This window comes from Buteo buteo, chromosome 4 (assembly GCF_964188355.1).
Source record: "Buteo buteo chromosome 4, bButBut1.hap1.1, whole genome shotgun sequence".
In the NCBI taxonomy this organism is placed as follows: domain Eukaryota; kingdom Metazoa; phylum Chordata; class Aves; order Accipitriformes; family Accipitridae; genus Buteo; species Buteo buteo.
The window spans coordinates 47,180,045-47,196,176 of record NC_134174.1 but is presented as its reverse complement, the minus strand read 5'-3'; the positions used below and the strand labels follow the sequence as shown (position 1 = coordinate 47,196,176).

The following is a 16,132-nucleotide window of genomic DNA, read 5'->3' as shown; positions in this document are numbered from 1 at the left end:
ATTTTATCAATTACAAAACAAATCCACCAATTAAAAAAAAAACTCGGGCTTCACCGCGCTCGTGCTGAAGGCCGCGGTGTCTCAAACGCCGGCGCTGTCTGGGCATTTCGGGTCCCGACTGCCCGCCTTTTGCTCCCGCCCGCAGCCACCGACCCGCCCGCCGAGGCCGGGCTCCGCCCGTACTCCCGGGCGGCGGCCGGAACCCCCGCGCAGCGCCTCGGCTCGGCTCGGCTCCTGGCGGCCGCCGTAGGCGCCGCGCTTCCGGCGTGCGGCCGGATGACGTGGCCGGGCGGAGCGGAAGTAGCGTCGCAGGTCGGCGTTGGTGGCGGGGCGCGGGCCGGCTCCGCGGCGGGGCCTGCTGCGTGCGCGGGGACGCCGAGGCCCGAGATGGCGGCGCCCGGGCTGCAGCTCTGCGCGGCCGCCGCGCTGCTCCTCCTCCTCCTCCTGTGCCTGCCGCTGCGTGCCCGCGCCGACGAGCACGAGCACACGGTGAGGCGGGTCCCGGCCTCCCCCGGCGGCGCTCGGGCGGCAGCCCCGGCCTCCCCGCCCGCGGGCCCTGCTGCCGCCGAGGGGCGGCGGCGGCGCCCGCGCCCGCAGCGGGCCCGGAGAGCGCGGCCGGGCGGGGAGCGACGGGCCGCGGCCTGAGAGGGGGGGCGGTGGGCGGTGGCACTCCCCCCTCCCCCTGCGGGGCTTCCTTCTTATCTTCGTCGCTGCTCGGGTTGTTTTGGCTGCGCGGGCTGGGCTTCTACGGGATCGGGGCCTGTTCTCTCCAGTTGGGTGTGAGCGGAACGCTCGGGGAAGGGCTGCCGCAGTTGTCTGATCCGGTCGGGACCTCCCTGCGTTAGCCGTTAGCGTGGCAGCCGTGTGGCCGGGTGCGGTAGCGCTGAGCTAGCCGCCGCCGCTGCCAGCTTTTCCTGGAGCAGATAAAAGCCGCGGCAGGTACGCGTGCTTTGTTTAAAGAGGACTGCCTCGCTGTTTGACTTGCGCTCTGCGGGAATAGCCGTTTGTTCCGCCAGGATGTTTGCGCTTGCTTCGGAACCGAAGTCCAAGCCCGAGCGGGGCTCCGCGCTGCCTGCGCGGTGACAGACCGGTGGGAACGCGCTGCGGCGTGACAGCTCGCTTCGGGGAGAGGGAGGCATGGGGTGGGTCCAGGCTGAGGGGTGAGGGCAGGACAGGGGGCTCTCGGACTTGGAACGCTGACATGGACCCCTAAGGAAAACGGGTGCATAAAATGCTGCTGACTTGAGCGCTCACCTGTTGGTATGAGGATAGGTTTGCTAAAGTGCTTGCAGTATCACCCTAAAAGCATCTTTAGGAAGTAAGTACCAGTGCTTCATCAGTTTCCGATTTTGTATCAGGGTGGTGTTAACCGTGGGTTTTGGTGCGGGAGGGTGGAAGTCTGCACCGTGAGCCGAGATGTGATTGTGGAACGAGAGACTTTACTGAAAACCGTCCCCGTTTCCTCACGAGTGGATTAGAGTGTGCCTGTGATTAAACACAATGTCTGTCTGTCAGAACTTTTGTGCTCTTAAGCAGCCTGGCTGGTGAACGCTTGCTCAGTTTCTTAACGTAGCTTTCTCTAAGTGTGGTATGATAAGCTTAGTAAGAGTTTTTAATAAAACAGATAAGTAGTATTGATAGTTTTTTGTATAAGCAGCAGTTACCTAGGTGCCTAATTCCATGCACTTATGAGACTTGAAAACTGTTTAGGATTGTCTTTATTTTTTAAAAGCTAATGGGATTTATCAGTGCTATAGTTAATGACAGAAAAGTTAAGCTAATATTGAATACTTTCAAGAAGCAGATATTCTTTGAACTAGCTTAGGTCCCAGTTTTGTTGCTGAACCTGCATTTTAAGCTTAGGTTTCTGCTGAGGTGAAGTGGTTTTCAGCATTGCACTGCATTTATTTTAAAGGCTCTTTGACTTGAGAGGTTCCTGATTATTCATTTAATATTGGTAGTCCTCTGGGGAAAAATGGGTTTCATAAAGCTGTCATTGAATTTATTTACTTTTGAGCTCTCCCTTCAAAAGTGAATTCTGATGGTTTTTAGGTCTTCTGAATTACTACCTAAACAATTACTAATGGAAATTACAAATTACTTTTGAAGGCTTGTCATTTTTTCATCTGAATTACCAATTCTTCAAGATTATAATGCTGTCTCTTGGTTTAGTATTCTCATTCACATGGTGTCCAGTTCAGTAACATCACGTGATAGGTTAGGAATAGTTGATGTAGGAAGAGGGTTACCTTTTTTTGGAAGGCTGTCTCCTTGCTTAGATATTTTGATACTTTAATATTGCACAGGAGATTGGAGTGGAAGCATTAATAGCATGGATGAAACATGAACAAGGTTTTGCAGTAGTACACTGATTTTGAGATTAAGAACCCGAAGGAAATGTTCCTTAAATATTGCATTTTAATGAATTTCAGTTTCAAATACGGTTGCAGTTGGAAGATGAATCTTTTTATAACCAAAGTGCTTTATTACATTTTGGAGGCTCTGCTCCCTTTTGGGGAGGTGGAGGGGAAATAGTAATATACTGGTTCAGGACTTGGTAACTTCAAAATGTAAATTTTCACTAACTTTAAGACTTGAGTCCTATTGGTAGGAATACACACCATTATGCACTGCTGTTTCCTTATTAATGCTTTAGTGTGCAACTTCTTGTGCCCAAGTACTCGGTCATGTCTGGGTGAAGGTGTGTCGTTACACCTTGCCACGGTTTACTTTTAACTGCTGATGTACAGGGCCTTATCTGTATTGAGCATGCTGAACATTTAGAAGTACTGACTTAAGTACTTAATGCTCTGTGTTAGTAGATTAATTTTTTAATTCCTTTACTGCTGCTATAATACATAATACTATACAATATTTATCAAATAATATACATGTGTGCTATAATATGTATTTTTGTATTAATATAAATTGGAGGCTAATGTTTTATATGTGTCCTTTATTTTATAACTGTAGGACTGCATAAGCATATATTATAAAAAGTAATTGTGAGACGACTCCGCTTGGAGCTCTAGGACTATAACTACTAGTGTTTCTGGAGATAGTAGGTATGGATAGCTTCATTGGATCAACAGCTAAATCCTTTATCTTAAATTTGAATTAGTCTTTAAAAACGGTGTCTGCATTTCTTTAGGGAAAGAATAGTATAAATACAATTATAAGATAAAGTCTCGGGTATTTAAAAATCAATAGTAAGTGAAGAGAAATTGGGGTTTGACACAGCGTTTAACATCTCCATTATCAAAAGGCAGCGCAGCACTGTAACTTCAGACCACAACAGAACAATTTATCAGAAACTAACTGAAAATTTGTCTGCTTATTCTTTAACTTATTTTCATGCTTCAGAGTGTGTCATGTACCTGAATTTTGCCTGTGTTCTGATAATTGCACCATTTTTTGACAGTTGGCCTTTTACTTGTGGAAGTGATAGTATAGGTGAGATATTGGTGGCCTTGTCATGATGTATGCTGATCCTGCAGAAGCAGGGTTAATGGGCTCCTGCCTGGCCTTTGCTTTCATGTCTTCTGTTGCTAGACTTGTTGGAGTTGTTGATAAAATAGGCAAACCATAAAAATATTCTGAGATATCCTGGGGTTTTTGTTGCAGGGGAATGATCTAGGGAGTAGGTAGCATTTTAATTTTAATGTTGTTTCACTTTAATTATCAGTGCTTTGTAAGCTTGGAAATACATGACAAGCATTGAAAAATATAACAAAACCCACCATATACTGCATAGCAAAATTCCTAATTTATAATGATAGAGAAAAGCATTTTTGTTTGACATTTAGCCTGATGAAGTATGTTAAAACCCTGAGCCTGTAAAGCTTGTTTAAAATTAATACATAAAATTATGAAATTTATATCGTATCTGTAAATTGTCAGTTAGAGAAACACTGTAGAAAACATTTCAGTGCATGTAAAATACCTCTTTGCATATGAAGTTGTGTGCAGACAAGCAGCCTGATTCCTTCTGAAGTTCTCATGGTTCCATTTTGAAGAGGTGAAATAAATGTCACAGAAGCAGGATGTGGTGTGCCTGAGCAACCTTGTGCATCTAGGAAATATAACAGTAAAAGGACTGCTTGTACAATAGTTCCGACTATGCTGCCAGTACAGTTCTAGCCACGTTTTGGTGAGGCCTACAATTCAGAGAGAGATGAAGAGATCGTACTAGAAATAACTTGCTTTATCCGAAGAGCATGAGGCTGAAATCCACAGTTTAATAAGACTATGGATGTGAGCTGCAAACGTTGAGTATTGTCACAGTGCTTGATAGAATGTCTGTAAGATACTGGAGACTAGAAGCCGCCTGGGATATTACTTGCTGGTTGAGTCTTATTTGCTGCCTCTCTTATTTCCTGTCCTGCTTCAGCAGCTTTGCTTTGTCAGTAACAGATAACGTTGGTCCTTTTCCCCTGAAAAATGTGCTGGAGTTCAAGGAACTGCATCGTGGAAAACCTCACTCCAAACTTCAACTTGAGAAAAGGAGTAACATTGCATACTTTCTGAAAGAAACTATCTTAATATGAATTTATTTTGCTGAATCATCACATAAGATTTGATAGCTGTAATCCTCTCTGTGCCTCCATCATTTTTTGCAAAGTGTTTTCATGGTTTAAAAAAGAGTATCAACAGCCTGCCAGTCTCGTATCCTTTTCTCCAGCCTTTCATATACTGACTTAATCTAGCCTTAATTGTTTTATAGAATAAATAGTTCATTTCTAAGGCTACCATGTTAATTTCTATGGTTGTGCGAAGAGAACAGTAAGCTGCTTTCCACATCATGAGTGCCCTATTGGGTAACAGGAAAGAAAGATGCATGTACTGTGTTGAAGATTGTGAGTATTGCTATGCTCGAATAGTTTTTAAACCATACAGATGTATGGAAATTGTCTGTGTATTAAGCCTCAAAGTGGTGCATACATCCGAGTTTTCAGTAGTTGTATTGTCATGGCAGAAGTCCACGCTTGGCCAGGTCAAACTGCACAAGCTTCATGCCAGTTTAATATTCTGCTGGGGACTAGAATGGTAGTGTTGCCTTGTTGCTGGTATAGATGGGTGTAACTTGATTTTAGCTTGCACATGCACAACATCTCTATAGCTCTGAACAGACAGTATGACCATATTGTGCTGCTTTGGAACAGGTGTCCCCAGCTGTGATGAGGGTTGTAGCTGATATGTGGTTGCACTTGAGGTGCAGATTGGTTGTCCGCCACCTGGGTGGCAATTACAGAAAAAAGTTTCTGAAGGTTTGCCTCCCATTAATCAGATTGTACCAGCATATGATAGGTAACTTGTGTTCAGGCTGCCCCTGTGGTTTTGCACAGTTGAAAGATCGTTATATACTTCACATAGTCACTGAAATTACTGAGCTGGTATTAAACTTAGTGCAGAAAAAGATGCAAAGCCAAACTTGGTATGCTTACAGAACAAATACTATGTTTTTCATAAATGACAGTAAGTAAAAGGTATTTAAAATTGTGTTTTGTAATCTTCGCTCATATTTGGAAGTAGTGAACTCTGTGAATTCTGGCATCATTACCAAGTTGTTAAATGCTTGTGTATGTGAATTTAGTTAGGATCTCTGAGCTATATACAGTATATTGTGCTTCCATATGAACCAAACCCAGAAGAGCTTGCAGAGATATACTAGGGTAGAGATTGCAGCATCTTACTTGTTGATGGTTTTCGCCTTGTCAGTTACTATGTTCTTAATAGGACACTTGTGTCCATCTTCTGGCATGTGAAAAACTGCCTTTCTGCCATCTAATTCTGTGCAAACAAGTCAGGAAAGAGAATGAAGAACAGAAAAGAATTTCTGAAATGGCAGTACTTCAGTACAGCAAAATAAGTCCTTCATGTTAGGAAGATGTTTGGCACTTGTTTTCATAAGGGATGAAGATAAAAACTGCATTGATGCATGAGTGTAATTCTAGATATTAGATTTATGTCACTCAAATTATCTGGAGTCTACTCTGCAGATCATTGATTTTACTTCAAATTATTTTACCATTTGACGTGTTATTTTGTTACTACTTGCCCCTGTTGCAAGCCTCAGTAGTGTAGATACAGCTGTAACAGGAATATGTTTGTTTCATTTCTAAAAGTCCTATAGCAGTGATGGGTCAAATACTGACTCGGGACCCTTATGATATTATGATCTATGAATGAGAGCAAGAAATTTTTATTTAGATCTCTTACAATGACAGCTATTCTCGGTGAATTTAACTCATTGGATGTGTGACGTTGATATTCCTGCACATTGTAGCTGACTTCTCTTTTGTTTGTTCTGTACCTGTATTGATAGGGAGTTCTTGATATTTTTGTCATGTTTTCTGGGATCTGGCAGAATCTCAATGAGTTGAAGTATTTTGCTTGCTGATTATGTAGCAGAAGATAAGGAAACTATCACACTTACAGTTGGTTATGCAAGTTTTATATTGCTCTATAACAATTTTTGAAAGAGACTATTGGACTCTTTGCACCATGTCTTATTCTGTGTTGGTTCTGACTATGAGTTATTGCTGACTTGCCTGCTAAGGTTAACAGAAGGCAATAGGATTTTGACTTGCTCTGTTGCACTCAGAGGGTACAGTTGAACAGTTGCTCGTCAGCCAGTATCAGAACAATAAAAATAAGAATTTGGGGTTTTTCTATTTTGTCATTTTGTCCAGTGTGTCTAAGGCTGATTGGTTCCTGATGAAACAAGAATAGTTTCTTCAATATGTTCTTTCTGCCAAGGATGAAACGTGGTGCTATGGAGCTGAGATTTTCTTCCTGTTTTCTATGGCTCCAAGTTCTCCACAGCTTGCAGGGGACTCCACATATGCTGAAAGAAGATATAAAAGAGCATGACAGTAGTTGAAACTACTGCAAGACTGACAATGAATGTGCTGACCAAAATCTGACTGGTACTGATACAGCATACCTGAGTGCTGTGGCTCCCTTGGAACCAGGGCTTTCTTTAGCAAGCTTTAGTTATCTTTCTCGTAGTGTGATGTTTTTGTTGGAAGGTATGTTGTATGGTAGCCTTCTCTGAACCTAGAAGTCCTCATATAGAGGTGACAGAACAGTCCTACAAGATGCTCTAGTTCTTTGTCTTGCCTAAATAAGAATTGTTTTCCTGTAAGTGGGTTGACACTGTTATTTGTTGTCAGCGGTTTGATATTGTGAAGGCAGTAATGAAAAAGAAAAAAGTAAACAAACCCCAAAACAAAAAACCCAAACCACCACAAACTTGAACGCTTTGATAGCACTGAGTTCTTGCCACCAAATTACCCTGCCACTAGGGTAAGATTATAAGGATGAGATATGTCATGACAGGGAGACATATTTAAATGTGAAAGCTCATCTTCATAATTGAGAATGAGCAAAACTCGACAAATGTAGGGAGAAGAAAATCTGTTTGAGTTTCTACTAGGCACCCCCCCCCCCCCCCCAAAATTCAGGCTGAGGTTGCTTAAGCTGGATGTCTTACTACAGTCCTCTTAATTTTGGGAGGGCACTGGGAGCACCTGATGGATTGCAAGGTGCTGTGACTAGCGACTTGCTGATTGTGAGTGAGGTGTAGCCTGGGATGGCTGAGGTGCCATGTTCATTTATGTAGCAGTCCTGAACAGATTTCTCTTGTGCTGTTCTGGGATGATTGTGAGAAAGGAGGAAGTAATAAATGTGGACTGAATTCTTTGCTTATGTTTGGTTTGGTCCCTTTTCTCTCCAGAGCAGACTGATGGCATCTTGGACTCATTGTGGGAGAAACTCGTAGGCCCTGAAGGAGGGCTAAGCATCATGCAGATAAGAGACAAGCAAACACCAAATTTGTTATTGTAGATGTTGTAATTACAATGTAGTTACATGATTAGATCAGAAGATTTAACAAGATTTTGAATAATGTGTTCTTAAGAAGTTGGTTTCTGTCACTTGATGATGATCTGGTATAGTTCTAAAAATGCAGAGGTCCAAACTCAGTATGAAGCAGGTCAGAAACAAGAAGCTAAGTAAAGTGGTGGTCAATGCTTTCTTTATTCATGCCCTGTCAAAGATGAATTCACAGACCTAGGGATGTTGTCATATTCTGTTACTGAAGGTTGAACAGAGACATAGCTTGGTTCACATGTAAGCTGTTGCATTACAAGGAGTAATGCTAAAGTGCGCTCTTGACAAGCTAAGACCATTTTGAGAAAGGGCTGAAAATATGTTCTGCAGCTGTTAGAGGAAGAAACAGGAGATGTGCTAGGCATAACAGATTAGAAAGAGATATGGTCCAACTTGTCCCTTGCTACATTTGCAAGAGCTAGAGGCAGTATCATAGTGCAGATTCCACTATCTGCTTCTGCTGCTGAGGGGGCTGGAACTGTGAATTTTCTTTCTTTCTTCCTTTTTTTCCTAACTTTCTTTGAAGCTGGACAACTGTGCTGCACTGGTGCAACCTTTCTGGTTGCTGGCAGAGAGGAGGAATGTCCACTTTTTCTTGCTGTGTTGTTTACTCTTCCTTTGTTCCTTCATTGACATTCTTTACCTGTCAGAAATGTTCTGAAGTGTGTGCTCTGCAAACAGGCAGGTTTGCGAAACTGGTAAGTGTTTGGTCTTTGCTGCAACTGAGAATGAAATCGGTAAGATATTTAAAGTTTTGTGTTGGAGATCGCTCACATAAGAGGCTGGAATGACCCTTGCGCATCTTTGTAAAGAAAATAGGTGAGGCTTGTAAATGAGATGATGTGTTACTCTAAAGGGATTAAATTATTTCCCAAAGCATGTTTGTTTAAAACACTGAGTTTAACTTTTAAACACCTCATCTGAAGAATGTATTGCATTCCACATGTAGTTGATTATTTCTTAAGTTAACCTGTCAGTATGACTGTGGTTATTCAGAATAAATGGAGTTGAAGAACCTTTGTTCATTTGTTAAAAAGGGAAATGCAGAACTCTGTTCAGTATATCAGCTGTGTGCTATGAAGTAGTTACGGCTAACTAGCATTTGATTTTCTTTTCCTCTCCAATGTGTTCTGTGTTTGCGTACTGGTCTTAAAATGGTACTTTATTCTTCTGTACTTTAAAAAAAATCAGGATCTATATGGTGATTGTGCTTGCAGGTGTGTGCAGTTAGAAGTAGGGATTTTTTCTGTCTTAAAAGTCAGATTGCTGTCCCTTCTAATCTGTTGAAATTATAGTAGGTGAAGAAGTTGTGTTGGGTGAGAGGCTTTGTGGTAACCAGCAAACATGATGCCTCATCCAGATGCATTCAGATACAGTGCAAGTAACGATTTCAAATCGCTTAATTCTCCTGAATTGACGCAGTATTTGAATATGGATAGATGAACGGCTTTAAGGACTTTTTTGTTGTTGAAGAGTTATAAGGGCTTGAAAAAAATTACTGGCTCCTAGCCAAGGAGTAAGTTTTCCTGGCTAACAGTAGCTGTGGAAAGTGAAGGGTGGATGTTCCCAGAAAGAATTTCATGGCAGCCACCAGACTCCTTGCTGTTCTGTTTTTTCACTGTGAAAAAGTTGGAAGTGCATCAAAATACAGTCTTCTGTCTGACTTTTTTGTCTCTTGGCTACTGTAGGTATGCCACAGTTTCATTTTAGTGCTTCCTGTGATGCATTGCGCTCTTCTGGGAATTTTGAATGTAATTTATACCATTACAAAAATGAAAAGGAGTTGCATTTTAGGAAAATACAGTATACCTGTCACCATGGGTAGAGATGGCCTGATTTATTTGCTGAGGTCTTATTTAACAAGATGTTAGTCTGATATTTCCTTTCTTTCAGTAGAGACAAGTAGAGTTTTGCTTTTAACTGACGTGTGTTTCCACAAAATTTGTAAAAGCTTATTTATTTTTGAGACTTCTGCTTTTCTTCACTTCTGCTCTCTGCATCTTCTGCTTCTCTATTAAATTTGTATGAATCCCCCTCCTCTGATACTTTGATGATAGGCTCTAAGAAATTGTAAGCTGAACTAAGCTTATTTTTTTTGTGTAGGAAAGCAGGCCGAAAATCTTGTTCTGTAATCCCTGCCACCCAAAAGACAAAAGTACTCGACTGTCTTTAAATGTAACTGCTGTCTATGATTGAACAATCCTGCCTTGCGAGTTAAGGTGAATGAGAGAGTTTCTTGAATATTTTTATTCTGCTGAGCTTCTCATCTAACTCAATAACTTTGTCTTTCAGTACCAGGATAAAGAGGAAGTTGTTTTATGGATGAATACAGTAGGACCTTACCACAATCGCCAAGAAACCTACAAATACTTCTCTCTTCCTTTCTGTGTGGGATCAAAAAAAAGCATCAGCCATTACCATGAAACCCTAGGAGAAGCACTTCAAGGAGTTGAATTGGAATTTAGTGGTCTTGACATCAAATTTAAAGGTAAGTAATGGAAAGTGCATTTAGTCACTTAAACACCACGTACCCTTAAAACTTGATTTTTGAACTAGAACTGAAAGTTCGCTGCTGCTAGCAACTGAGTGTATTTTGTATTATTGCTTGAAATGCCCTGCAAGGTTGTCTACTAGCACTGGCTTTTCAGTTTACAGTAAATTTTTTATCTGTGTGCCCTTTAAGGAAGATGCTTGCAGCAGATACATGCTTCTGAAGTAGCTGATTACATTTTCTGAAGTAAAACTAAGCTTTCTGTGTGTGAATGTTTAAAAGTATATTTACTGGAATTCTGGAATTATCAGTTCTGAAGATGTAATTTTTTCCTGTGATGTTGAATACTTGCAGACTCTGCCGTGGAAAGGAGTAGCAAGGGCTCAACATCTCAAAGTTCTACCTTAACACAAAGTTAATTATTGTATCCTTCTGGTTACTGTCTAGTTTAAAATACCTTAGGCAAATACCTTTATTTTATTGGCTCTAACTTATCATATGCCAGTCAGGATGGAGCTGGTCTGTTTTTTTCTGTTGTTTCCTGCCCTCTGCCTCTTTCCATACTGTTCCAGAGTTGACATTTAACTACTTTTGCAAATATATTTCTTGGTGTTAGGGCTGAGCCTTCTATTGTATAATTTCCCTGTGTGTGTTCTTTGGTCCTTTCAGGCATTTGTAACTGGTAGTTGCAGAGCTTCAAATAATAACAGATTCTTTTTGTCTGTATTGAATTTTAACATTTATATATTTAATCCAATTTGGGTTTCTGTGTATATGTATTTTTTTTCCCTAGAGGGCTAGACTTCATTGCATCACCAGTGCTTAACTGGATGAAGAACTTAAGCGTAGTATCTCTTGTCTAAGAATTTGCAGTCAGATGTGAGTTACAAAAGTTTTATTCAAAACTGGACATCTGCAAAATAAGAGGCTTGATGATGTTTTGTTGTAAGTACGATAAATGGAATAAAAGATTAAAAGTTCGTTAAAACTGTAAATCCTTCATAAATTTTTAAGTTGCATAGGGGATAACACCTCTGCATTAAAGGAATTTGGAGTTGAATCTTTCCTTTTAAGAAAGGAACAGTACCTGCACAAACAGTGGAAAACAGTCCTATTACTGGTTTGCAAGACTTGTAGCCTGCTGAAAATTTTATTTAACGTGGGAGAAACAGTTTTCCTGTTGAACCTCATAGAATATGCTAAAAAGCGCAAAATGGAAAGAACAGAGAAGGCAACTGGCAGCAATTCAACATGACTATGAAAATCAAGTAAAACTTCTATTGGCAGGATATGATAAATATTTATTTTTACAGCCAGTTACACTTGTAGTTTTTCCTTCCTTTACTTGCTCCATCTTTACAAAGAGATTGTGTTACTCCAATGACAAGTGTACTCTCTAGATGCAGCACCGAATTGAAAAGACTGCAAGGTTTGTGAGTTAATGTTTACTGTTATGAAGTGTCCTATCCCCAGATTTATTTTCTGAAGATTATCCATAGTTATTTTATTCCCCTATCATATCAAATTTTTGCTAGATCAAGTCTTTCATTTTGTGACTGGGAGTACTGAGCAGATTGTGCTGTTCTGTAGCTCACTTTTCAGCACTTGCATCCTGGACCTGCCCTTTTCCATATTGACCTGGAGGTAGTAATTTAGTAATCTGTTTTTATAGTGGAAGTGTTGAGATGATACCAAGGGAAGGGAATGGACTGGCTCAACATCAGGAACTGGCTGAAATGCTTGAAAAATTTTCTTCTTTAGGGGTCGAAAAAAGCTAGAGCCTCTGTTGTACCAGAAGTACATGCAGTAGTCAGGCTTATTTAGATATGTAAAGCACGTTCATCTTCTTATTCCTGAAATAACAGATGAGATAGATGAAACTTTCAGTTTATCTTTTTTTCTCCTCTTGTGACCACTGTTTAGTCTGTAGTCAGATATAGGTTAGCTTTCCAGAGTATTTTCTGTCATTTCTGAGGGGAATATGCAGAAGCAGATCATTGGACAAATCCATTCTTCTGCGAATGTATTCTCAAATACTTCTGTAAAATACTCCAATAATGGAGAAATTAATGAGTTTCTGTTTTGGTAATTCTTTAATCTAACACTTAGATAAAAGATGCTTAATATCTGTTTTCTTAAACAAAAATAAGTGCAACTTGGGTAATACTGAACCTCCTGCTCCTCAATACATAAGAATTGATACTATTTCTATTTGGTTAAGAGAAGTCTTCTGGAATTCACAACTACGGGGAGCCAAAATCATCCTGGACTAACACGAATTCAGAATGGTGGAAAAGTGCTGTGGTTTTTGTGCCTTGTGATTGCTTTGATTTTGATTATGTCCCTGCCATATTAGTTTATCTGTTGTCTTCTGTAGTTCTTTACAACAGGTAAACCTGTTTTCCTTAAATCTTGTTTTGCTTTCAGGTTAGGAGTTTCAGATTCTGATTCACAATTGCTTGTGCTGATGTTTTGACACAGAAAGCTTTAGATTTTCTCCATTATAAGTATTACTTATTGTGAAAAATTGAGTGCAATTTCTTCAAGGTTTAAGGTCTGGTCTTCCACTCATGCTGTTTTTTTCAGGTGCCTTTTTGCATCTCTAACTGCTTTACCGGTGCATACCAGGTGTGTAGTTGCTATACTCGGGTATATTCTTCCAGACAGACTGGGCATGATGTTGTTTAAAAAAGGCTTTGAATGGGTATGGAAGAGTAGAGATTTAAAAAAGAATCAGGTGTTTATGTCTTGTAAGTATAGGTGATTGATGTGCTGGTACATTTCCCAGCAGGTGGGGAATTCCTCTTCATCCATGTCCTTTGTTTCTTTTTAAAAATTTATTTATTATTATTAACACATTGGCACTCCGGGTAGATCGATAATCTGTATTGGACCTGCAGTGAATTTCACTCCTAACCAAAGTGGCTGCAGGTAAGATGTTTTCTATAAAGCAGATGGTAGCTGGTAGCTGGTTGATGACTAAGTATGTGTACACGATCTGGGAAGCTGTCCATGTGCATTTCTAGTTTTTTCCCTTACAATCTGTGTCCTCTGGATAAAAGATGTAGACAATAATCTCTTTGCTGTTAGCTGGCATCCAGCAGGTTCTGTATCAGGAGGTGCTTTAGTATTTCTAGCAGTGCATCTATGAAGTGAGATCTGAATGGGAGTCAACTCTATTTTACTAACTTTAATCTGCTATTAAAAGTATTAAAATATTTTTTTTCTGAATTTCAGAGTAACAAGTATAAACTAATTGTACCGGTAGTTAATAGTACTTATTTAATGTAAAATTATGTAAAATTTGTTGAAATCACATCCCCTTGGTATACAGGTTTTTAAAGTAAAAAAACAGAGCAAAGGATTGCTATCTGAGATTCATTTTTTTACAGGCTTAAAAGCTGTCATAAAACCAGTACAACTTATATCCAATGCATGTAGGAAAATTTAGATTTCATAGAGCAGGCCTTAAAGTTCAGCATTTGTATAAAGAATTCTTTTCCAGTTTGGTTGTTGAAATGTGGTGGTAGCTCAGTTTTTTTGGTGACTCTTCAATGGTAGATCTTGTTTTTGGCTGAAGTGGTGTTCGCTTTTTTAAATAATTGTAACTGGATTCTATCAGTGAAATTGAATTATATTTTTTTTTGTAATGGATAAGTTTTACCTTGCTGTGACTGATCCATGCTCCCACCTCTGCATCAGTGGTCCAGAAGTTGCTGCAGTGAAATTGAAACAGAGTTGTTGGTGATTTGTGTGGGATTTGGGTTGGTTTGTTTGTTTGTTTGTTTTGGGGTTTTTTTCCTTAACAAATAGAAGCTTATGTTTTGGCACCAATAGATTCATATGTTCTTGAGAAAAAGATACAGCTTCAAGGAGTGTTGAGTATCTAACACCTATGGCTGAAATAATTAAAAGCTACTTGAATACCTTTCATTAATCATTTAGATGCTTGAATATGCATTTAAATACCTAACCATAGGGATCTGCTTTTCAAAATGTTAGCATGACCATCTGAAAACTTGTACAGATTTTCTTCATGAGTCAGATCTAAGTTCTGAGTTAACAGGTAATCATGTTTTTCCTCATGTGCATTTGGGATTATGGCAAGACTAACAATTACAGGTATTTTTCCTCTTTAAATGAGTGTCGTAAGACTTTACAAAATTGAATTAGATTTGGATTTCATACTTTTAGATTTTTATGCTCTGGAGTGAGTAAAGGGGAATTAAAATTGTTCTAATAAATTAGCGTCTGCAATAAAGAACAGTTCCCTTCTCAACATAGCTTGACTGGACAGCAGTAGCAGGTAAGTGTGAAACTGTATGTTGTTCATCGTATTCGAAGAATTACTTAAGCTGCAGCTGTCAGTAACTGAAGTACTGTAGACTGTGTAAGTAAAACTGTCAGTTGAATCAGTGCACCTTGCCTATATTTTTGAAATAGAATAAGAAAATTATGGCTCTGCAGAAATTTATTCTGCTGAGAATGGGGGTTTGCACTTGAATGCTCGTAGTGGTGACTGGTGGGGCAAATCTACAGTGTATTCAAGAATCCATAAAGTAGTGTTTCTTTTTGTATTTAAAAGTGTGTCATGTGAAAGGATACCTGTGACCATGCAGGATAGCTGGATTTCCTTTCTGTTACAAATATGAACAATATTCTTGTATCACAGGTCTCAAATCTGTGTAAGTATCTTTGTGAAGAAAGTAATGAATTATTAACATATATTGTAATATAACTTTAAGTTTTCAGTTGGCTTAATTCTCTTGTCAAGCTAAATCTAGAGTAATAATGCTTTTTATGTAATATGTCAAGTACTTTATTCAAGCATTTGAATTGACATCCTCTACATTACACCTGAGACCTAGTGAATTATTAAATGTATTGAACGTTGGGATCATAGTGACTTCAATTAGAAAATGAATTTTTGACACTGCCATACAATACCAATTAGAAAAGATGAATTTAAAGGGGAAGAGGGTTTTTTAACATACTTGATTTTTGCGCTTATTTAGAAATGTTACTACATAACCATACTTGTAAGTGAGAACTCCTTTCCCAACACTTCCTTCTGCAACACCTCTAGAAAATGACAGCCGCCCAGGATGATGTTCAGTATTGTACTAGGAGATGGTCAGATATAATGAGGCTTTATATGGTTTATATGTTTGAATAAAACCCGGTTGATCTGACTGTTCATAGGAAATTTGAAATCTGGCATAAGCGCACCTGCTTGTATAATGAGTCTTGCTTTAATGGTCTTTTAAAATTTGCTTAATGTGCTACTGATGTTACTGAAGCTGTATTATATAGCAGATGTTACCTCTTTGACATCGCCTGATATAGACACAACACAAAACATACCTCTGACTTTACAGTCCTCACACAACCATAACTTGGATAAGAACTATCTAACATACAAAACTGTAGATCTGGTAAAGCTGTAGCAAAGTAGACTTCAGCTTCCCAAGCCACTGAATGCTGTTCTAAGCTACTTTCATTTAATCATTTAGCACAGTGCATTTAAGCTTAACCATCTAATCCTGCCCTGTAACCAAATGACAGCTTCAGCATTTGCAGTGGGTGGAGAAAGGAACACTTGTCTTCATTCCTCTTGCCTTCATTCAGTTGTTTTAGGGGGAGGTGAGAGGAACTGTGCTGTGTAGTATGGCTGAGGGTGAAATCATATACAATACGTAAAGTCACGCCTATATTTTGCAAGAGTTGAATGAGGTTGTTTCTAATGAT

General features: G+C 39.7%; 1 protein-coding gene across 1 annotated transcript in view; it reads left to right on the top strand.

The window, feature by feature from the left end:
• Positions 1–276: 276 nt before the first annotated feature.
• Positions 277–16,132, top strand: part of TM9SF3 (transmembrane 9 superfamily member 3) — a 50,878-nt gene continuing 35,022 nt past the window's right edge. The window contains exons 1-2 of the mRNA XM_075025884.1: positions 277–489; positions 10,186–10,381. Coding sequence (XP_074881985.1) covers positions 277–489; positions 10,186–10,381 — 409 coding nt within the window. The remainder of the gene's footprint in view (positions 490–10,185; positions 10,382–16,132) is intronic.